Source organism: Hyaena hyaena, unplaced genomic scaffold (genome assembly GCF_003009895.1).
Source record: "Hyaena hyaena isolate Hyena2069 unplaced genomic scaffold, ASM300989v1 scaffold_188, whole genome shotgun sequence".
Classification (NCBI taxonomy): Eukaryota; Metazoa; Chordata; class Mammalia; order Carnivora; family Hyaenidae; genus Hyaena; species Hyaena hyaena.
In genome coordinates, this window is record NW_024080819.1 from 1,379,627 (window position 1) to 1,403,951 (window position 24,325).

General features: G+C 35.4%; 1 protein-coding gene across 4 annotated transcripts in view; it reads right to left on the reverse strand.

The window, feature by feature from the left end:
* XRCC4 (X-ray repair cross complementing 4) overlaps nucleotides 1-24,325 on the reverse strand; it is a 258,352-nt gene that overhangs the window by 28,908 nt on the left and 205,119 nt on the right. For all 4 annotated transcript variants that reach the window (XM_039241051.1, XM_039241050.1, XM_039241054.1 and 1 more), the window contains one exon: nucleotides 2,830-2,953. In XM_039241051.1, the coding sequence (XP_039096982.1) occupies nucleotides 2,842-2,953 (112 nt within the window). In that variant the 3' untranslated portion in view covers nucleotides 2,830-2,841. The remainder of the gene's footprint in view (nucleotides 1-2,829; nucleotides 2,954-24,325) is intronic.

A 24,325-nucleotide genomic window follows, 5' to 3' on the forward strand; every position in this document is an offset into this window, starting at 1 on the left:
GGGGGAGAGAGAGAGAGAGAGAGAGAGAGAGAGAATGTATCTTAAGCCGGTTCTACACTGAGCATGAAGCCTGATATGGAGCTCAATCCCACAAGCCTGGGATTGAGACCAGATGAAATCAAGAGTTGGATGCTCAACTGCCTGAGCCACTCAGGCACCCCTATAATTGCATTTTTATATTTCATATATTTATGTTTACATTTATTTTAAACTTTCCCATCTTAAATGGATGCCACTATGGAAATAAAAACACAGTAAAATTTCTTTTTATTTTATTGTTCTACTGACTTAATAAAATCCTATTCTGATATAAACAATGTAATTTATATCAGTGTAGTTTCTTTCTCATTCTCTTTCTGTAGTCAAGCCTACATGCATAAATACATATGTATACAGTGTCTATAATTAATTACAAAAGGTACTTGAGCTTTCTAAACAATTATTTCTCTGCATCAAATCAATTAAGTAAATTTCAACCTTTTCCTAAGTTTCTTTTCAAAACAGTTTAATAACTTAAGGAAACATTTGAGTGGCTATTTTGTGGCAGACATGCATTTAGGAGTAGAAGGAGATTGGCAGGGAGACCAGTCAGAAGGCAGCTGTAGTAGACAGAGAAAGAAGTAGACAGAGTCAAGCTATATTTCGGAGGTAAAAAATAACAGAATGTGGGAGAAGAGGGAAGCAGAGGTACTGAGCAGGATTCCTGGGTTTTCAACTTGCAGCAACCGGGAAAGTGTTAGGGTAATTTGCTAGGTAGAGGAAGACTGGGGAAAAAAATGATTGGGATATAATCAGATCTCTGCTTTAGGTGTACTTAAGCATCCAAATAATCATCCAAATCAGATAGATATACTCAGTCAGATTTTTGAGAACTTCCTTTTGCAAAAATTAATGATAAATTATACAGCTGACCCTTGAACAACAGGGGTTTGAACCGTGCAGGTACACTTATACACACATTTTTTTACAGTATAGCCATATAAATGCACTGTCTCTTCCCTTTGATTTCTTTTCTTTGTTTTTTTAATGTTTTTTTAAATTTATTTTTGACAGTCAGAGAGAGACAGCGGGAGCAGGGGAGGGTCAGAGAGAGGGAGATACAGAATCCGAAGCAGGTTCCAGGCTCCGAGCTAGCTGTCAGCACAGAGCCCGACGCGGGGTTCGAACCCACGAACCGTGAGATAATGAACTGAGCTGAAGTCAAACGCTTAACTGACTGAGCCACCCAGGCGCCCTACTTTCCTTTGATTTCTTAGTAACATTTTGTTTTCTCTAGCTTACTTTACTGTGAGAATACAATATATAGTACATATAAATGCAAAATATGTATTAATTGTTTATATTTTTGGTAAGCCTTCCAGTAAATAGTAGGTTCTTAGTTGTTAAGTTTTTGGGGCGTCAAAAATTATACATGGATTTTTGACTACACAGGGCAGCAATGTCTCAACCCCAGCATTGTTCGGGGGTCAACTGAATACATACTGTAGAATGCATGACTGAATACATGACTGAATACATGACTGTGGAAACACAACTATTCTAGTTTTGGAGATATTAGCATGCAAATGGTATTTAAAATCATGAAAAACTAGGTAGACAATGTAGGGAGTGAAAAGAAAGCTGAATTAAGCCTGAGGCACTCAAACCCACTCTTAACTGTGGGTCAAAGAGACCTCTGTGTCTGAAAAGAAAGAGGAAACAAACAGCATATGTTAATGCAAAAGGCAAGTGAAGAAAGTGTCTACGGAGAAGTGACTGACTAGGTCAGGTGTAGCAGAGAGGCTTAGTAAGATGAGGACTGAGAATGGACCAACCAATGAATTTAGCAACATGGTGGTTAGTCACTGTTAACTTTGAGAACCATGGAGAAGAGGGATGTTCAACTGGAGAGAAGAGAAGACAGAATGAAGGGGTAGGCAGTAGAAACAGTAACTATTTTTTTATTTTTATTTTTTTATTTTATTTTGAGAGACAGAGACAGATAGTGAGTGGCGGAGGGGCAGAGAGAGAGGGAGACACAGAATTTGAAGCAGGCTCCAGGCTCTGAGCTGTCAGCACAGAGCCCGACGTGGGGCTCGAACCCAAAGACTGTGATATCGTGACCTGAGCCAAAGTCGGACGCTTAACTGACTGAGCCACCCAGGTACCCCAGTAACTATTTTTTTAAAAAAAATTGTGCTAGATGTTACTGAGGATTGATAAGTGAATATGACAAGAGTCCTTATTTTCAAAGAGGGTCCTTAATGTGTAAGAAGTCTTTTACCAACAATCTATGAAAAAACATGTTTTTGATACAAAAAGGTGTTACATTTATATCAGTAAGCACCTTGTAAAGTGTATTATTATAAAATCAAAAATTTTATCATCAGATTTTGAGGTTGTTTCTGTACAAACTAAAATAAATTTTATACATCATTTCACAAATTAAAATGTTCAAACATCATTGTTCTGAAAATGACTATTCAAAAAAAAACAAAAAAAAACTGTAGACATTTTCTTTGTCCTATTTCCAAAATCTTCCTAGACAGGATGTTAGACAGCTACCACATATAATATGTGTGAACTGAATAAGATAAATGTGTCCTTTGCAACACAAAGTCTGAGATTTTATGTAATTACAGGCATGGGAATGAATAGTTTAGAATAATGTACCACTGTCATCAAATCATATCTTCATATACATGCATAATCCATTCTGCACAATGGTTTCAATTCACTGTGTATGTAATTAAATTGTAAGGTACAGTAAGAGCTTCTGCTGAGTCGAAATCTTGCTTTCTTAGTTTAAAGAAATGAATAGAAAGCGTAGTCTAGTGAACATCAAAGTACCTTTTGAGACAGTTAAATCTCATCAAAGAGGTCTTCTGAACTACTGTTTCTTAGAGTTTCTAAAGACATGTTTTCAGCTGAGCTGTGCTCCTTTTTCAACTTCTCAGGTTGTGGAGGATCAAGCCTAGAGAAAAAAGAAAATCAAGATAATTTTAGTCTAAAACATGCCATTCAGAGTAAAAGAAAAGAGATACGTAAGTGCAATAAAAAGTTAAATTCTATTTCAGAATTGGTTTAGAGACTGATTTCCCTATGCTTCATTAACATAAAAAAGAGATAAAGAAAATTTAATCACTATAACTGCTTGAGAATTAATTCATCTCTATTATGAGCTAACAAAATATCAAGGGCCTACAACAATATTCATAATTAAGGTCAAGAAGTAAAATATCCTCTGCGTTGTCTTTTTATGGCAAGATTACGAAGGTTTCTCAAGCCATTTCTTTAGTAATCTCATCACAATTTACAATTTGTTAGACTCCTTTAGAATCTACCTATTAACCTGAATTTTAATCTCTTAACAGCAGAAAGTTCTGATCACATGCATTTCTTTTAGTGGTTTTTTGACTGTAAGTGTGTCTCTAATAGTGACTTCACATTTTAGAAGTTGTTGATGAAATGTTGTGGGTCGACATTCATTTACTAAATCTACATATCTTTATTTAGTAATTAGATTTTATTCCGTGTCAGTACTGGAGTTACCACATCAATGGACTGACCTCTGTACTTATGTAAATACTCTCTTTGTGACTTAACTAAAAGGAATGATGATTACTGACTGTTAAATTGATTTATAAAAGGTAAGCTGGTGGGTAACAGAGGTCAATCAGAAGGGTCCTTGTATAAACATTGTCAGTGTTTCTTTATGAACATAAATAAAATATGCCTAACACTGACAATCAGAGTAGCTTCTGGGGCAATAATGGCTAGGATGAGTCAACACAGTAGAATTCAGTAACGCCGCCACATTTCCAACTTTGAAGGCATAAGAGGTGTCATAGCAGATTGGTATAGTTGAAACAGAATGGGACTTGAAGTCAGGAAACAAAGATTTGGATCCAGGTATATTTCTTACTAGTTATGTGACTTTAGAGAAATCATTTAACCTAACAGGACTTCTGTTTTCTCCCCTGTAAAAATGAGATAACATCTGCCTCAGAGGTGGTCTGAAGATGAAATGAAGTGTTGAATATGAAAATGCTCGTAAATTTCCACGAAATATTTGGAAACTATTATTATTAGCTGCTAATGCTGTATGAACTACAAAAAAGCTCCTGCTAATAGCTTCTTTAACTTAAATGAATAACCAATGAAAAATCCCCAAACATTAAGTATGTTTAGAGTATTTCAGAAATCCAACACCCACCTTTTTTTTTTTTTTCACAGATTACTAAAACTGAATCTGCCACAGGGTCCTCCTTGGCCTCCTGACTGCATTCAATCAACCGTGGTTGGCTGCCACTAAACTGGGATGTGTTCAGTCTTATCCTGACTGAGCAAGCCAAGTTGAGACAACATTACACTCACAGGAATGCCAAGGTTCTAGGCATTAAGGCATTATCAAGATGACAAGTCCTCCCTCTGGGAACTTGAATGTTAAAATTAACAATAAATATGGACACAATTATAGTAACATGTAATTAAATAGCTAAAACTACATTGTAAAGAAGGAGAAAATGTTACAGTACAGAATAAAAGTATAATTATTACTGGCCTTAAATGTATTAGAGTTGCTTTTTCTCCTCCTGGCAAGATAGAAAATTGCATTTTTTTCAATGAAAAAAATCATACCTTGAAGAATCTCTAATTTTGTTTGTAGTTTACAAACATAACACAAAGATCAATCAATTCAGCTTTTAAAAACTGGCATAGGACAAAAGGACCACTGTGAAATGGCAAATCTGAAGGAAATAGATTCCTAGTGGTACATTTATGATTCCTATCTCCTTCTAAAGTCATGAGAAGCTAAAGAATTAGATTCTGACTCTTTTATCCTTAGAGTCTAGTGCATAAAAGATGTTTAATAAAAGTTGTTGAATGAATTGAGATCACTGTTCTACGGCTTTCATATCTGTGGTAAGTCAACAGGGTCAATTTAGAACTCTTCCCATAACCAAAAGAAAAGGTTGATCGTTTTTATAAGTAATAAATGTTTATTGTAAGACTTGTGAATGAAAGAAGAATGGTTAGTGGCAATAAGAAACCTCCTCTGTTGAGTTCAACCCTGAAGAATAAGGACTTTTTCAAATAAAGGGGATAAATGAAACTAGATGAAGACAGCTGTACTAAAAGATGACTTCTGTTCTCAGTAATACAATTGCAGAGATTTCTGTTTTATTAGCTTGATTCCACACTATATTACAACATACACATAACACACACAGGAAATACAACCTGAATCAAAACTGCACTACCACCATATAAATGACAGTGAATAATGTAGATCAAAAGTTAGATCTGTCAAAAGATGTATCTTATCCTGGGAAAGTTTCTCTAAAATTTTAGAACGAAGATTGGCTTCCTTTTTAACTTTCTGGGAGTTAAAATGTTATTTCCAGATACTGCCTCATTTTGTAAGGGCATTTTCTAAGCCAGGTTTCATATTGGTATTATCTTAGATGGAGTATTAACCTTTTCTTATTCAAATGAAACAACATTAGTTGTCCTAGTATTGCTAGGAGTGAATTACTTGCATTTTGTAGTATATTCTGGGAATAATATTTCTGAAACATGGCAAGGTGCCCATCTGAGCAAAGTGAGAGATCCAGGAAAATGTGCAATGATTGATGGCACTCTGACACTTGAAAAATAATACCCATTTGACCATGACACAAACAATGGTTCTGAAATCAAAAATCAAAAGTCAGTTTTTATGTGGCTTAACTATATCTCTACCCACACAATACACATATAAAATTCAGGACAACGTCTGTAGGATCTTAGGATGGAGAAGTTTGTTTATGTTTTTGTTTTTTAAAGCAGAAAATGAAACCATAAAGACTGAGAAGTTCAGTAACCTTGTAAGCATTAGAAGTAAGTACTGGTAGGGGTACCTCGGTGGCTCAGTAGGTTAAGCATCTGACTTCAGCTCAGGTTGTGATCTTTGCGGTTTGTGAGTTTTAGCCCCACATTGGGCTCTGTGCTGACAGGTTAGAGTCTGCAGCCTGTTTTTGGGTCTGTTCCCTTCTCTCTCTACCCCTCTCTCCCTCCCTCACTCACACTTGCTCTCTCTCTTTCTCAAAAATAAATAAAACATTTAAAAAAATGTACAAAAAGAAGTACTTCTATTTATCAGTAGACACCTAAAGAGTTACAAAATGTAACGAGATACTGCAACACCTGCTAACAGAGGACTGTTATTGAAAACTCCTATAAACATTTAAAAAATCCAACATAATTTAAAAATGTATGCCAAAGACCAGAGGAACTTCCAAAAGGAAGGAAGAGTGGGGTCAAATAAGCATATGATAATAATAAGCTCAACTTCAAGGAAATGAAAACTAGCCTGAAATATTTTACAAATGTAAAAATGAAAATGTCTAATGGCAAGGATCATGGAGGGCATGGAATACTACAAGATAAATTACTACTGGTTGGACTATTAACACTGAAGCCATTTTGGATAACAATTTGGCAACAATTGTCCAGGTATATGGAGATGTACATATCTATACCCAGGAATTCTACTCCCATTTTACATACTCTAAAGAAACACTTGCATATTTATGTCAGAAGATATGGGCACAAATGTTCATCAGTGCATTGTTTGTAATAGTGAAAAACTGAAAACTACCCAAATGTCTCTCCACAGGAAAATAGGCAAGTAAGTCCTAGGATTTTCACTAGGACTAGGTGGACTATAATACAGCTACTATGTAAAACTATGCACTATTCCTCTTTGAATACCTGTGTGTGTGTGTGTGTGTGTGCATGGTGTCAATGTATCTATGTTAGTACATAATAGTTCTGGATCTTATTTGCTCTTCTATGACAATGCTCTCAGATTTCTGGGTTTTGTAAGTTTGGCTTCTGTGAAGATGGTGATACAGAGGAGGGTAAGTTACATATTGGGTGTAAAGGGTTTGGGTTTAAACTTAAATAGGTGAGTCTCAAGTGCCTGTAGTATATCTGAATGGGAATAGATAGTAAACAGGTAAAACATTACATAGATGGAGAGCTCAGGTGAGAAGACAGGACCATGTGTAGAAAGACAGCAGCCATTGCGGTATCACTAGTGCTAAAGGGAAATGATCTGAAGAGATCACCCAAGGAGTCTCCCAGAGAAAACAGTTTAGTATAGCGGGGCGCCTGGGTGGCTTAGTAGGTTAAGCGTCCGACTTTCGCTTAGGTCATGATCTCGCGGTTCGTGGGTTCGAGCCCCGCATCAGGCTCTGTGCTGACTGCCAGCTCAGAGCCTGGAGCCTGTTTCAGTCTGTGAATCCGTCTCTCTCTGACCCTCACCTGCTCACGCTGTCTCTCTCTCTCTCCTAGAAATAAATAAAACATTAAAAAAAAAATTAAAAAAAAAACAAACAAAAAACAGTTTAGTATAGAACCCTGGTGAATATTAAAATTACAGGAGGAGACAGAAATGATTAAAGGAGATTGAAAGGAATGATGTGAGAGATATGGGGAGAACCAGGGAGAAGAGCTGTCATAATGGCCAACGGCCAAATTTATTTTGTGAGCCAACAGCATATGCTGTTTCCACATGCTACCCAAAAGCTGGCTTTCTACATAACTTTGCTGAATCTATAAACCACATTTTCACCCACTAACAATTATCTGGAATTGAGAAAATTAGCTTAGAAGGATACCGCTATGCTTGAGATTTACTACAAAAAAGAACAATGTTTTCTTTTGGAAAGAAGAAAATCTTAAACCCTTGGACCATAGCAGTCACAGCAAAAATCTAGCAAAATGGTCAGTTCCTTCCTGGCCACCAAAGCAGGTCATTCTAAAGTAGCTATTTCTCTCACATTATACATATATATACATATATATATATATATGTATATATATGTATTTCTCTCACATTACATCTATGTGTGGGCATATATATATGTGTGTATATGTGTATACTACCAACTTTCCTGGCATCCATCCATACCTCATCTCTGACTTACTCCCGGATCGGGGTAAAAGCCAGATGTCGGGCAAGGAGCGATGAAGAGAGCTGAGGTAGGGACAATTTATTGGGAGAGAGTCAGATCTGAGCATTGGCAAGGACATACATCACTTGCTAATAATAAAACCAAATATCAAACGATTTGTTTTTTAGGATGTGACAAATCAAACTTTCATTAAAATGACCACAAAAAAACCCACCAAATCAAAGTTTTATGCATTTGATACTATAAAATTACTAGGTAGCTATCATACTGACCTTAACAGAGTTCCCATTATGAAATAATTGAATCATTTTTTTAAATAGAAAAGTTTTAGATGTATGCTCAAAGATTCAACATCACTGAAGTTACCATAGTGGTTTTCAAATTTCAGTATTAAAAAATATATATTTGATCTTAGAATAGGTGAGGAAAATAGCTTCAAATTTCTAGTTGACCTTATAAAAACCAAAAGCATATCCTAAATAAATTAACAGACTGAAGTCATCAGAACTCAGTAAAACAAGTGTTGAATGCTGTCTGGAACTCAGAGGGCCTAGACAACATTTTGTTGGCCTGAGAAAATGAAAGAAGAGAAGTTGAAACTTTCTGGCAACTAAAATGACAATTAAAGAAACTGTGTTAGTTATTTTCACTTAAATTTCCAAAGATATCTTTTTCTAAAGAATATGAAGTTCCTATTCAAAGTTATTAAGAGTGAGAAGAAAAGAGAAGTATGCTTTTGAAGTAATTGTGATTTAAACAAAGAAAGGAGAATTATGAAGAGTGACGACTCTAAAGGCTAAAATGTACCAAGGGGTGTCTGGGTGGCTCAGCTGGTTAAGCGTCAGATTCTTGGTTTCTTGGTTTCTGCTAAGGTCATGATCTCACAATTTGTGAGACTGAGCCCCCTGTCAGGCTGTGCATTGACAATGGGGAGAATGCTTGGGATTTGCTCTCTCCCTCTCTTTCTGACTCTCCCCTGCTCACATGCAACCGTGTGTGTACATTCTCTCTCTCAAATATTTTTTTAAAATGCATTTATATGGTTTATAGACATTGGGAAAAATAAAAATTCTAAAATTTTCCTGTAAAATATATACATTATGGATTCGAAAACAAAGATTCTGAGGTTTTACGTAATTCAATGTTTAAAGTCACAACTATTAAGACATATATGTCCACAATCCACAAGCATGGCAAAATTTATGTAGGAATTTCATAATCAATTAGAAGATTTGGTTACTCTTATTGTATTTTATTCAGATAAAAAACATTACCCTGTTAACTCATCAGGTGATTAATATGAAAGTCGATAATATATGCTTTAAAAAATCAATACCTGAAGAACACTATATTAACCCTCATTTCTTCCTGCATTTTTTGCAAGTTTTGAAATGGTGTAAGTGATATTTGTTACTGCTGATCTAGGCCTATGAAAGGAGAAAACTGGAAAGTAGAAATCTGGGCAGAAAATGATTCTCCACAACCTTAATTTTAAGACAGGCCACTGTTCACTGCTGATTTGTGTGCTACAAATGAAGCCTCTCTCACACGACTAGAAAGCTTCTGGGGTGGAGAAACTGCTTTATTTGACCTAGCTCATGAATGTTCTAAAAATTGCAGGTATTAATTAATGAACAAATGACTGAATAAATGAGGTAGACAGTATTAACAAGAAAGTCTCAATACAGTTAAACAGCCTGCCTCAAGCCACACAGCCAGTTAGCATGAAAGTGAGCAAGCAGGAACGTTCACCATAGAGCCAGGATAGTACCCAATCACTCTAAATCCAAAATCCCTCCCAAATCCCTCACTCCAAAATCAATACCTGTCATGCCACCCTGCTGTATGGGGGTCACTAATTCTTACTTCTAGTCCAGAGGAAGGCAGCTTGGTGTTAAGCAGTGTGTCTCAAAAAGTAGTTCTATGAGACACTTTTATTAAAGAGTGAAACTTGTAGTTTAAAATGTTTGGGAAATATGTATTTCATATGTATGTGTTTCATATGTATGTGTTTCATGTGCACATTATACATTAAAAACTGAAAATTCTTTCATAAGCAAATGTGTTAATTAAATCATTAAGACAAAAACAAAGGTGCAGAAGAGTATGTGTAGATAACAACCGTATGTGTGTTTATATGTCTACATAATAGTTCTGGAAGAATTCACAAGAAACTAGTAATGGCTGAAAGGAACTTGCGCTGAAGAACAGTCATACTTTTTGCTGGATATTCTCTTAAACAGTTAAGATTTTTTTAAACCTTATACACAGAACATATCTCTATAAAGTGCTTTAAGAAAAAGGAAGCTTGTTTAACCTGGATTTTAGAAGTAGAAGCTTCTTCTTTTTACTATCTCTCAACTATTAACATCCCAAGAAACCAGGGTTCTCTGCAATAGGAGGCATTACTAGCTTCCCTGAGAATATAGCATCTACTAGCCTGAACTCAAAAACTTAGTGATCTAATGAGGGAAAATAAAAATACAGATAAAAGAGATAGAACTCTACTTGTTGGTCACCAAAAGAAATGTAAAAACATGCAGGCAGACAATAATACCCATCCATGGAAGTTAGTGATTTCTAATGAACCAGGAAGGAGGATGGATTATTTCACCCCAGTGCGGAACCAGCTGTTTGAGTTTCCTGCTGCTGCTGTAACAAATTACCACCAGGTAATGGCTTAAAACAACACCAATTCATTCTTTTACAGTTCTGGAGATCTGCTATCTGACCCAGATTTCACAGGACTAAAATCATGGTGTTGGCAGAGCTGTGTTCTTCTCTGGAGGCCCTAGTATAGAATGTATTTCCTTACCTTTTCCAGCTTCCAGAGCTACTCCCTTCCTCTGTCTTCAAACCCAGCAAAGACAGAAGGACCCATCTCACAGCACATCACTCAGACCTTGTTTCCTTCATCACATGTCTTTTTTGCCTTTCCTCTCTGTCACTCCCATGTAAGAGCCTTGTGATACACTGAGCCTGCCTGGGTAATCCAGGATATTTAGCTACCGTTAAGGGCAGTTGATTAGTAACCTTAAGTCATCTGCAATCCCTTTGCCATGTGATCTATCGTAGGCTCAGTTTCTACGGATCTGATATCTTTGAAACAGGGTGGCCTTTCTTCTGCCTATTCCAGTCTTAACTTGGCAAGGGCTCAATTGTTATTCTAATTCATTAGCTTAACTATGCTTCAGGATCACTGAATAGAGAAACTGGTTGTGTAAGAAGACATGCAAGGCCCAGAGCTAAAGGAAACCCTCAACCTGGCCGAAGAAGGCATCTGCAAGGTCTGTGTAATATGAACTAAAACTCCAAAGAACCCACATTGGGTCCTCTTATCCTGAGCTAAGTGGAACCAGATTCCCTGGGAAGGGTTGGCAACCACTATCATCTACTACCTACCCCTCCACTATTTATTGAGTGCTTACCATGGGTCAGAGACTCATGAGACTGCGCTACATGTTAGGATACAAAGGTGAGCATGCAAACAATCCACGGCAGACGCAGCACTGAGCTGCTGAGCTCCCCTGAAATTACGCTTACAGTAGCCTTTGTCTGCGCTGTGTTTAAAGTCTTGTCTATAATGCTGTGTTTTATTATGACAGTTCTAAAGAGGAAGGCTGTAAAAGAACCACAGAAATGCTATCCTCATGGAATGTGACATGTGATGTCAGTCACACAAGGCCACTGGTTTAGATGGTCCTCATCTCTGGCTTAATGTTCTGCTATTACTATCTTGAAATTGTTAATACTTTTGAACAAAGGGCCTCTGCATTTTTATTTTGCACTGAGCCTGCAAATTACTGTAGTTTTTCCTGACCACGAATTTTGAGTGACCTCAGCACACCAGGCCCAAACTGAACCTAACCAATTGCTCAAACATCTGGACCAATAAACAATGGGACTTTTTTTGTTTTTAACCAATTGTGTACTGATATATGGACTCATTCTGTCCTATCCAGAATCGAGTTTTGATCCTTAATTGGCACAACTGCTGGTAAACATCTTTTCTAACACTTATAACACACTTTATCTCTTCTGCGAAATGCTTGGTGATTTTTTTTTTTTTTTTGGCCTACAAAAAGATAAAGAATGTATTTTCCTGACAAATAAATATGCTCTGCTTTATTAAGCTTTTCCTCCTGCCTTTCCTCTACTTTCTTCTGTTTAAAGCTCCACTGTCCTTTGTTTTATAGTAAGAGAACTCACTTTCTACTCTAATTAACAGATTTCTCCATTATATTAGTCCTAGTGGACTTTATTCTTAGGGTTCTCAAGATTATCTGGTCTAATTAATTCCTTTGCTCACAAAGCAGCAAATGTCATCAGTGCTATCCTGTGCTATGGCTTACCTATCTCCTTCCCTTTGGATTTACTGACTATCAGTCTGTTCCAAATTCTTCCTGAATATTTTCCTAGGCTTTTCATGGAATAGGTGACTAAGGATAATTATGCAGCCAGACTTTTTAAAGAAGTCAGACTCTTTTCTGTAACATCACTAACATAGTAACTTCTTTACAAAATGACTAGAGTACCATATAATGGATGAATAAAATAAACAAACCAAAAAAAAACACTTTTTCACCAGGTACATTAATTCAACTTGGTACTATGGGTGAAATGTAGAGAGTCATTGCTCAAATTCTGGGAGATGTCTGTTTTACAGAAACATGTCAGAAAGGAATCAGAGCTCTGGAAAAGGCAGATGGAAAAAAATCTACAAAATTCTGTGGATTTTGATTTTGCATTAAAAAGATTAAGCTTTTCAGATGTTTGAAAAAAATAACCAAACTGTAAAGTAAAACCAAGTTGTATAGGGAAACAGAGTGTTTTAAAAACAACTCCCTTTATCTCAGCATTGGTAGCAATGCCCTGTGTAGATAAGGCAGTAGGTACATGACATGTAGGATGTAGTCTAGATGCTCAGAGTGACTGAAGGAAGACCTATCTGCCCTTTTGACCCTAGAAAAATTTATTACATGTATGCTGTTATGATGTTCCAGTACAAGTTCAAATGTCATCACTAAACTTTTATTTATCACACTAAAGATACATGAAGTAAACACAAAAGTTGTTTAAAAGTCAAATCCACACACAAAGCTGTTGACTACATTTGTGTTTTGTTTACCTAACTATATTTACAAAATGAATTATATACATTTTCTCATTGTAGTATCTTTATGATTACATAAGTTACCATTTTTCAAGATTTTTTTAGTTCATTGTTTATTTATTTATTTATTTTTAGTGTTTATTTTTGAGAGAGAGAGTCAGAGCATGAGCAGGAGAGGGGCAGAGGAAGAGAGAGACATAGAATCTGAAGCAGGCTCCAGGCTCTGGGCTGTCAACACAGAGCCCGATGCTGGGCTCGAACCCACGAACCGTGAGATCATGACCTGAGCCGAAGTGGTACGCTCAACAGACTTAGCCACTCAGGCGCCTGTCAAGATTAACTGTTTATTTTAGGGAAGCAGAGTAAGTACGACCCATGGTTTCATTAATACCTTATCTGATGTAATTTGGTGTCATTTTTAAAAAAATGTACCAGCGTAATCAATGCCTTAAGAAAAATATAAAAATAGCATTATTTAATCATAATTCTACAAAATTCATAGTGGATGATGTTTTCATAAAGCATTCAGAAATATCATTAACACATTTAATTCAACCAAATGTTTTGTAAGGCATTGGTTTGATTGGCCAAAAAGCAGGACTGGCTGTAGCATTTATTATTAAGCCTTGAACAGAAAAATTTAGTAAATAATAGATTAACAATTCAAATATCCATTGTCACCTAACTGATACTATTCTGCTACTACATGAAAGCGATCTATCTCAGCCTTGATCTTCTGCCATCTGAACTATTATTTTTCACCTTGCCTTTTCATTTCTTTCTCCTTCAGCCCAACTTCCAAAAGTTGCTAATTAGTTATCTATGACACAAGTCTGATTATTATTTTCCACTCCTACAGTGCTGTAGTTGAAATTCCATTGGCATAGGAAGAAAAAAAGAAAAAAAGGAAATCTCTGCATCATTTCTAGACACACGGCTTTCTTTCCGGCCCTAACTATCCAGTGCTCTTCTACACTAAACTTCTTGTCATCCACCAAACACACCACTCTTTCGTGATCATACGTTTCTACGTATTTCCCTCGGCTCAAGGTCCCTTTCTCCTACCTTCTTTACTTAGAAGACTCCTACTCATCATTAAAGGCCGAATTTAGATGTCACTGCTCCTGGGAAGTTTTCCATATATTCTTAGGTAGAGAAATTAATTATCTCCTACTCTCACATAAGTGTATCCTATATCAAGTCAGTCATTGCTCTGTAACAAACCCACCCTACAATTAGCAGCCCCAAATAATGACCACTGTATTCTGTTCATACCTTCTATAAATCAGGAATCTGGACAGGGCACAGTGCAGGATGGCTTGTTTTTGTGCCATAGTACCAGGGCAGTAGCTGGGAATACGGGAGAACTGGGCTGACATGTTGGCTGTGATCTGGAATCCTCTGGAAAGCTCATTCAGTCATATCTGGTGTTTGGACTAGGAATCCTCAAAGATTAGTACTGGCTACTAAAGAGTCTTCAGTGTCTTGGCTTCCTCACAGCATGGCAGCCTAGAGTACTTAGACTTCATTTAAAAAAGCTTAGGGGCCCAAGGCAGTTAAGCATCCAACTTGGTTTCAGCTCAGGTGGTGATCTCGCAAGTTTCATGAGCTCAAACCCTGCATCAGGCTCCACGCTGACAGTGTCGAGCCTGCCTAGGATTCTCTCTCCTTGCTCCCTCTGCCCCTCTCCCACTCATACTGTCTTATCTCACTCTCAAAAAACTAAACAAAACAAAACAAAACAAAAAAAACCCCTACCCTAAAAAGGAAAAAAAAAAGGCAAAAAAGCTTAGGATCTCTAGCACAAGGTTGCCTTTTCTGACCTAGTCTCTGGAAATCACATAACAATACTTTACCTGCATTCTGCTGTTACAAATGAGTTAAAAGCCCACCTAGATTGAAGGGGAGGAGCCAGAGAAACTACCTTTCAATGAAAGGAGTATCAACCACAAACTTAAATTCTATATATCTTTGTCATTTACTTTGTAACCATCTGAAGAACAGGAACTATGATTTAGAATAATTGTTTCATTCAGAATTTGGCGCAGTTCCTAGAATAAAGAACTATGTGTGTTGAAACTGACTAAAAAGTGTCTTGCTGAGGGCATCTGTCTTTTTTCTCTTTGAGTGTGAAAAAAGCTATAGTTACATTCATATATAATTTACACAAAATAAAAACCATTCCAGAGGAGAATGATAATGATATAGATGTTTTAGAAATCCCTCCATATAAAATCAATTCAAACTTCATTTATAGGTGCAACGAGGACATTTTAATTTCTGACAACTACTGCTGGCTAGTAGCTAGCTTATTTTCCATTATGAAGAAACTTAAATTATTTATTTTTTCCAAGTAGTTTTGGCTGTTTATAAATCTATCTGCTTATAAGTTCATAATGCCATTAGTGTACTTCTACTCCACTTTACTGGAATGTTTGGGAAGAGAAAGTTGTGGTTAAATTAATGATGTTTCAGTCTTCATGGCTAAAAGCCTCACTAGCAAATGCTGGCCAACTTCTAAGTAAACACATACTCAGAACTATATAACAACTACTGGAAGACTCCAGGTTGTTGAAATTTCTATTAACTTTCATTAAGTTGTTGTCGTTGTTGTTGCTGTTATTATTATTACTACTTAAACTTTAGGAATTTAAGTCAATCCAAACCTTTCCACTGAGAAATGACTAGAAAAAATAAGCAATCATACTTTCCTTAAAAATATAAGTAAAATTCAAAGGTAAAATAAAATCTTCAGTTCTATACATCTTTCTTTCTGAGAAGAAATGTGACACCTGTGAGCAACAGGGAGTTATCACCATCAATCTCACCATAGATGAGCAATGAAGAAGGGGAATCAGATTTCATGTACCAGAAACCATAAACAGAAATTTAAATGTTGAACCAAGAAATTCTAACACTTGTTTGGAATTAGGAATGCTGTCATCCATAAATCCACATGCAGCCCCAAAATATAAGCATGAAAACTGAATAGGCTACAAACATGCATGGAAAACATTCAGCTAGATTCTACAGTCTGATCATAATTTCCCTTAAAATATGTATAAACCCCAAATTCTCCTCAAAATGTTATTGGGCTTCTATTGATGGATAAACAAAAAAATTTAAATTAATTCATTTAAAATGCTGTCTATAATGTATTTTAGTTGTTATTGCCATAATGTATGTTGTTGCCTACTGTATGTTGTTGCCATAAAAATAGGCTCATTTATCATACTGTAAAAGGAAAAAAGGTGTTAGATATTTCCTGTTTTATCACTGGACAATTTTCTGTAACTAATAAATTTGGAAGTGACTAGAGAGAACAATTAAAAACTCTGTTTGTAAGATTACAGGTTTCTGGAAGGCAGGAACCATAGCTGTCTATGTATGGTTTAACTACAGACAGGACATTTGCAACTAAGGCAACAGTTGTTTTCTATTTTTTCTTTTTTCTTTTTTAATGTTTATTTATTATTGAGATAGAGAGAAACAGAGCATGAATGGGGGAGGGGCAGAGAGAGAGGGAGACACGGAATCTGAAGCAGGCTCCAGGCTCCGATCTGTCAGCACAGAGCCCGATGTGGGGCTCAAACCCACAAACTGTGAGATCATGACCTGAGCTGAAGTCGGACGCTTAACCGAATGAGCCACCCAGGCGCCCCAACGTTGTTTTCTTTAAAAAGTTGCTTTTAAAAAATGTTATAAATAACAGATTATCTGAGATCATTCCACTAAGACCACTCAGCCTATGATATAAACAAACTATTAGAAAGAAGTAATTATGAGAACAGTCAACACAACTAGAAAAACCCATTTTTTATACATCAAATACTTCACAGTATTTTCTCAATGTAAGGCACTGTGCAACTCTCTGACATAAATAAGCAAAACATAACTTCAAACTCTGAAAATTTCTAGTGAGCAAAAATTAAAGAATTATGTATAATATGCTCTGATGAAATACATAAAAGTATTGATTTATAAGATTAAAAATAATTTAAGTTTCAAATCTGGATGTCAGGGATAGACCTCCTTACAGAAGGCTTATTTGTATTTGCAGTTATACACATAAATGTGTTACACATAAAATGCTATTTGATTACTATGGTAATTTCCCATATCTATTGAAGAGATACTTGGCTGTTAATGATTAAAGACAATGCTTATTCCTAGGAGCCATAACTATTTTCTTTCCTTAAGCAACTTTTTTCATAAAGAAATGGACTTGAATGCTGTATCAGAAGACTAAATACTTACGGGAAACACTTATATTCACAGAAATTTTATTAAAATAATAATAAATGCTATTAGATACCTAGACAAACCCAATCCGGATATCTAACAGTTATGTGGGGTGGAGTTAAAAGGGTACTTCCACGTCTGAATGTCCCTTTTAGGTCCAAAATATCAGTATTGTATTTTCAGGATAGAAGACCGTAGTGCAACTTTTAGGTTTCATCCAGAGTTATGAATCTAAATTTACTATATTACCTCCTCTCCTTATTTTGGGTGTTGAATCATAATCAAATAAATATTCCTTATAGTGAAATAGTTACTACTTAAAACAAACATTTGGTAAGAAGAAATTCTGAATTTCCCAAATGATTTTTTAAGATAACTTGGGTTTCAAATTCAGAAATTCTAATTCCTATAATTAATTCCAGTGGATGCAAGAAGCAACAAAAATATTTATGTTTTTGGTATATAAAGTACTATATGCATATTGTAAACACTTTAAAAAGAGAGTAAAACCAAAAATTATCCTGTTTATTCACCTGTTGATATTTTTGTGTATATCTTTTTTCAATTTATTCTCTATACGACATACATACATACAGTCTTTTAAAGATAATTATACTATAAAAATACTTTGTATTACATTTTTCTTAACAAATTTTGGGGTATTACTTTTCCATGTCAATTATTATGGCTCTGTGGTTCAACTGGGGGGCTCAGTAGGTTAAGCATCTGACTCTTGATGCTGGCTCAGGTCATCTCAGGGTTTGCTGACAGGGTAGAGCCTGCTTGGGATTCTCTCCCTCTCTCTCTGCCCCTCCTCCACTTGCACCTGTGCTCTGTTTCTCTCTCAAACCAAAGAGATAAACTTAAAAAATAATTATGACTCTACATAATCATTTTTAATGGCTTCATAGTATACATGGCCTCTATTACGTTGAGGTACCTTAAGAGTATAACTGGCTCTCCATTCATAGTCAAAAATTATAAACAATTTAAATACCTATTATAAATCACACTTCAATGAACATCCTTGAATATACTCCTTCTAGGTAATGTTCTTAAGGTAACAGTTCTATTTAATTCTAATAGAAAATGGATTGCTATAATACTACAGTTCCAGACAGTTCATACTCTTAGGAATGCTAAAAGGAGAAGTACAACTTATGACCAAGAAAGTAGCTAGCATGCATGCTTTTTAACTACCTGAAAATTAAACTTTTTAAATGAAAATTCTATTTTGAAATAGTGTGATTTTTGCCATAGAAAGATTAAAGTACCACACAGAAATATAAGAGTTAATGGAAGCAACAACCACATTAACTATGAAATAAAATTATTAAAACCTGGGGAAGTGAAGAGAGAATTCACTAAAATATTTGTGCATTACAAAACAGAAAAACGATCAGACATTCTTTAGGTTTCTCCCTGAAGACTACCCACCCCCTGCTTTCCAGTAATAAAAAGTTTTGATTTAACACATCAGAGGTAGACATACACATTATATACTACTATTTTTGTTGACTTTTCTTGGGGAAATTAGATTAGGTCAATGACCTATTACAGGAGTGTTTTGTGTCTGTTGAAGTGTGGGCCAAACTATCTCCTATACATTAAATGGTTATTATTAACTTGGAAATAAGGGAAAGAGAGGTTCTTCACCAGATTCAGGAAGAGTCAGAGCTAACAATGCTTCTGAATTTAGTGTGCTGAGGATAAGTAAGAGGATTAAAAGATAAAGATAACACATTCATTGAAAAGTACCTTATTCACCATGAAACTGATATTTTTATCCAGGTATGAACGACTATACTCTGATGTCACTCTGCCACACATACCACTGAAGAAATAATTTAAGAGAAATAAAGATGCCTTTTTAAAAAGAAGACCCTGACCTTTCTTGATGCAAATAAGAATTCTAACTAGAAGCTTCAGATCTTTGCACATAGCCTGGAGCTGTCCTCCATGGTTTCTTGTGTGTTGTTCTTTTTACTAAATTCAATATTCAAAATTCTATTTAAACTCTGTTCAAAGTAGTTCATTTGTCACCGAGACTAACCAGTAACATTTATTAAATATTCTCCTTATACCAGGTACTGTATTAACTCCTTATTCATGTAATTGTCACAATAACCCTATGTCTGTTTATGGTCTCTATTTTCCAAATGGGAAACCAAACCTTAGATATATGACCCATTCAACCAAGCTCTTACAATTTATAAATGGCTAAGGCAGGACTTAACCTCAGGTCTGCTAGCCTCCATGCTCTTAACCAACGCCTCTTTCCCATTTTCCTTTTTCCTTAAATATCTTGTCCTTCATTATTACATGTACAAATTCTACTACCCTACAAGGCTCAGCTAAAATGCTACATCCTTCATGAAACCTGCCTTGCATTCAGCCTCTTTAAAATCTCTTATCACACATCACTAGAGAATTATTCTAACATAAAACAAACTAATTCTGTTCAACACAACACAGTTTTATATGTTACCTGCTTAATTATAATGTGTGAAATTGAAAAGCAAGGTCATGTCCAGCAAATATTTCTTAAAGTACAAAAGGTGTTTATAGTCAGATTATAAGTTCTATTTTTCCTTAAAGTCATTAATGTCACCATTTTGACTGATAAGTACTTAGTAAGCATTTGCAAGTGACTTATGCTTTACTGGACATTGTCTGCATAATATTAAATTGTCATGGTCACTGCCCTCTTTGAGCTTACAATCTAAAACAGATGTCATGTTGTAAACAAACATAAGAGATAAAGGTGCTTATATACATCTGTTCACCAACTGAGATACACTACATGCATGAAATGTTTATATTATGTGCTAGTCACAGTGCAAGTGGTGTGTGTGTGTGTGTGTGTGTGTGCGCGCGGACGCGTATGTGTGCAGAAGATTGAAATGTTCATATACAGGGTTGAGATAAGGATTTTTCAAATGCAGGTTTTGTCTATGTAAAAAAGAGGGTAACAGCTTACATCTGTGCAACTAGGACTTTATTAGAAGAATACAGATGTCAATCACCACAGAGTAACCACTGTACACATGTGAACCAGATGCTTCCATGTAAAATAACCCAGGGTGTTTCACAGATGAATCACTGAAAACGTAATTACACATCAGTCCTAGTTTATTAGTAACAGGTCCACTTATGGGGAAGCCATATGGTACTATCCATCCTGAAGTAGTGGAAAATTAAAAAAAAAAAAAAAGAGGGTACTTTGAGATCTTCAAATATAAACTCTTCTGTCGCATTGCTATATTGTCCTTGCAGCAAGGTAAGTGATGACTGTATGTGTTCAGTCAAATGCCTTCAGGACAGAGGTCCACTGCTGCCTCTTACTACTGAAGACTGTGCCAATAAAGTTTATATTCTACCCTTTCCTCTTCAAAGGATTTTACTTCAGCAGAAAATAAAATGTCGTAGTGACCATACAACTCCTATATAGCTACTTAATGACTGGAAGGGTAAATATTCATTTATAATACCTTGAATGTATGCTGAGCACTAAAGCATTACCAATGCTTTCTCTTGAATACAGTTTAATGTTGATTCAATATATATGGATTCACTGGAGATAAACAAAGCCCATATAAAAGTTGTCAGAAGGCGTCTTTGTTTTACAACATTGATTCTCTGAGCTTCAAGGGTCACTAGTCTGTGTTTCATAAAGCTGTCTACTTATTTACATAATCAATTTGCTTGTTTTCCTCATGTGTCAGAGCACTGTCGGACAAACAGCAATGGGAACTCTTTAGTTAAGAGCAAATCCTTTTAAGAGGAGTTTAAATTTCTCCTTTAAAGAGACTCTTTAAAACAAAGAAAATAAGCCTGCCAAAGCATACTTCTTTGGAGCACTTTGGTTAGGAAACTATACCAGGAGGAGCACACAGCATCAATGGTGTCTAGAATACTGACTCCAGCTATCCTCGCTGTACTTTAAGGCTGAGATAGAAACAGTTTTGAGTATTCTCAAATAACTTAGGCTCTAGCAACCTAACAGTGAGCAGAATCTGAATAATGTAACCCCAGGGTTTTCTTCTGTTTACTCTTTGACCACATCGGCAAAAATGTCCTGGCAGGTTGATTTGCTATGCCTTCCCCTTTCTCTCTAGTCTAAATTTTATGTTAAATTCGATGTATATAATATTCACATGACATATAAATACACAGAAGTTGTAAAGCATAATAGTAAGTCAGACTCCTGTAGTGCTACTACTTAAGAATACAAAATTACCATTATGTTTATACCCAACATGCTCCATTCTCTAACCTTCTCTCTTTGCCTCCCCATAGACATATAACCCTATCCTATATTGTGTGTTAATCATTTCTTTGCCTTAAAAAGAAAAGTTTTATTACATGTATACATATTCCTACCTAATATCTTATTTAAATGCTGCTCTATTTTTGAGTTTTATAAAAATAAAATCACACTATGTCTAGCCTTCTATGACTTGCTTCTTTTATTCACCATTAAGTAACTATGATTCATTTATCTCATTTATATTCACTGCTGTGTAAATATTATATTGTGTGATTTTATATGCATAAGTACATATTAAATATAAAATACTATATACATACATACATATATATGTATAAAACACGAACAATACTGCTTTAAACAGTCTTCTATAAAATTTTTAGAAAACATATAACTAGAATTTCTCTTTGGTAATATGTTGAGGATTTGGACTTTGGGGTCATACTGTGTATGAATGTTTCAATTGTTGTTTTTCAAAGCGTTTGAACCCATTTCTACTCTCATTTGCACTGTTTATGATTCCTGTTGATCACTTCTTCTCCAACATTTGATAGTGTAATAATTTTACATTTTTTCTAAAATAATATTAATTGGTATCTCTGTAGCATTTTTTAAAGCTTACTTTTGGGGTGCCTGGGTGGCTCAGTCAGTTAAGCATCCAACTTTGGCTCAGGTCATGATCTCGCACCTTGTGGGTTGGAGGGAGCCCCACATTGGGCCACATATCTGAGCAATGAACTTAAGTTTATTAACTTATTTTGAGAGAGATAGTGTGAATCTTGAGAAACAGAAGTCCATGGGGGAAGGGAAGGGGGAAAAAATAGTTACAAACAGAGAGGGAGGGAGGCACACCACAAGAGACTCTTAAATACAGAGAACAAACTGAAGGTGGATTGGGAAGGGGTGGCGGAGAGGGAATAATGGGTGATGGGCACTGAGGGGGGCACTTGTTGGGATGAGCACTGGGTGTTATATATAAGCCATTTGACATAAATTATATTAAAATACTTATAAAATAAAAAATTACTTTTTAAAGTTGAAAGAAGAATTGTAGGAACAGTATTGTTTGAAAATAATATGATGCCCCTATTATCTCACTACTTTAGGGAGTATTTGGTGAGTATAAATGTCCTAATAAACATTTTTCTACTTAGCCACAACACAACCATCAAAATCAGAAAACTGACATGGACACATACTGCCATTTAGTGCTCAGCCCCCTATTTGCTTTCCAGTAGTCCACACACTATCTTTTCTAACACAAAAATCTAGCTCAAACTCCCCCATTACTTGAGTAGTCAAATCTCTGTAGTCTTCCTTCACAGTTCCTCAGTCATTTCTTGAGGTATTTTGGACAATTACTAGCCAATAATATCATAGAATGTACTTAACAGAAATTGAGCTTGTCTGATATTTCCTCATGGTTTGAATGAAGGTATGCACCTTGGCAGGACTATCAGAGAAGTGCTGTTGTGTTCTTATTGCATCGATGAGGTACTGTGTGATTTCAATTTGTACCACTACTGATGAAGTTCACTTTGATCACAAGGTAGTGTCTGCCATACTTCCCTAAGAGAAAGTTTATCTTTCCCTCTTTGTATTACTAAGTGTTTTATGCAGAATTAATGAGGATGGCCATCTTTTCATATGTTTGTTTAAAAGCTATGTATGTATTTCTTCTCTGAAATGCCTGCTTAAGTCTTTGGTCCAGTTTTCTACTGAGTTGCTCATTTTTTACTTTGTTGACTTAGGAGGATACACATTCTTTTTCATTTCAATAGGTTGCAAATATTTTATCTCAGGATGTGGGTTGTCATTTTCTTTATGATGCCTTTTGATGAAACTCTTTATTTCAATGTGGTCAAATTTATATATCTTTTTTCCTATGGGTTGTACTCTTCCAGCCTTGGTTAAGAAACTTCTCTTCCTCAATATCTTAAAAATATTCTCTAGTGCTTTCTTCCAAATTGCACTTTATATTCACATTTTTAATCTATTTGAAATTTATTTTCACGTAGGTGTGAAGAGGGAATAAAATTTCATTATTTTTCAAGGAGAAAACATTTGTCCTTATATATAGTTGATCCTCTCCCTAATGAAATGTACTACCATTTTTGTCATTTACAAATTCTGCATATAAGCATGGGTATATTGTTAGACCCTTCTGTTTAGTTTCCCAGTTGTCCATGTCAGTGTCAATAGCATACCTTACTAATTTGTATTTCTATATAACAAGTCATGGTATTTGGTAGAGAAAGTTCCCCCACTTTATTCTTCTACAGGACTACTTTACCTATTCTTAGCCTTTTGTTTTAAGTAAATTTCAGAAACAACCTCCCAAGCCTTGTTGGGGTTTTCATTTCAGATGGAGTGACTCTACAGATAATTTTAAGTGAATTAATTTTTTATGATAATCTTCCTATCCTTCAAATTTCTTAATTGCTGCATCTTTTATAATTTAATCTTTGCATGTTTTGGATTACATTTTCTAATCTTGATATCAGTGTATAGAAAAATAATTAATTTTTGTATTTTTATCATATATCGAGACACTCTGATAAAACTCATCTTTTTTTTCTTAAATATTTTTATTTTTATAGTTGTTCTCTTCTGGCTTTACAAGTTCTTTAGTGTTTTTTTTTTTTTTTTTTTTTTTTGCACAAATAGTTTATTGTCAAATTAGTTTCCACATAACACCCAGTGCTAAAACACATCTTAATTCATAGCATTTAGCTATAGATTGTTTTGGATTTTCTA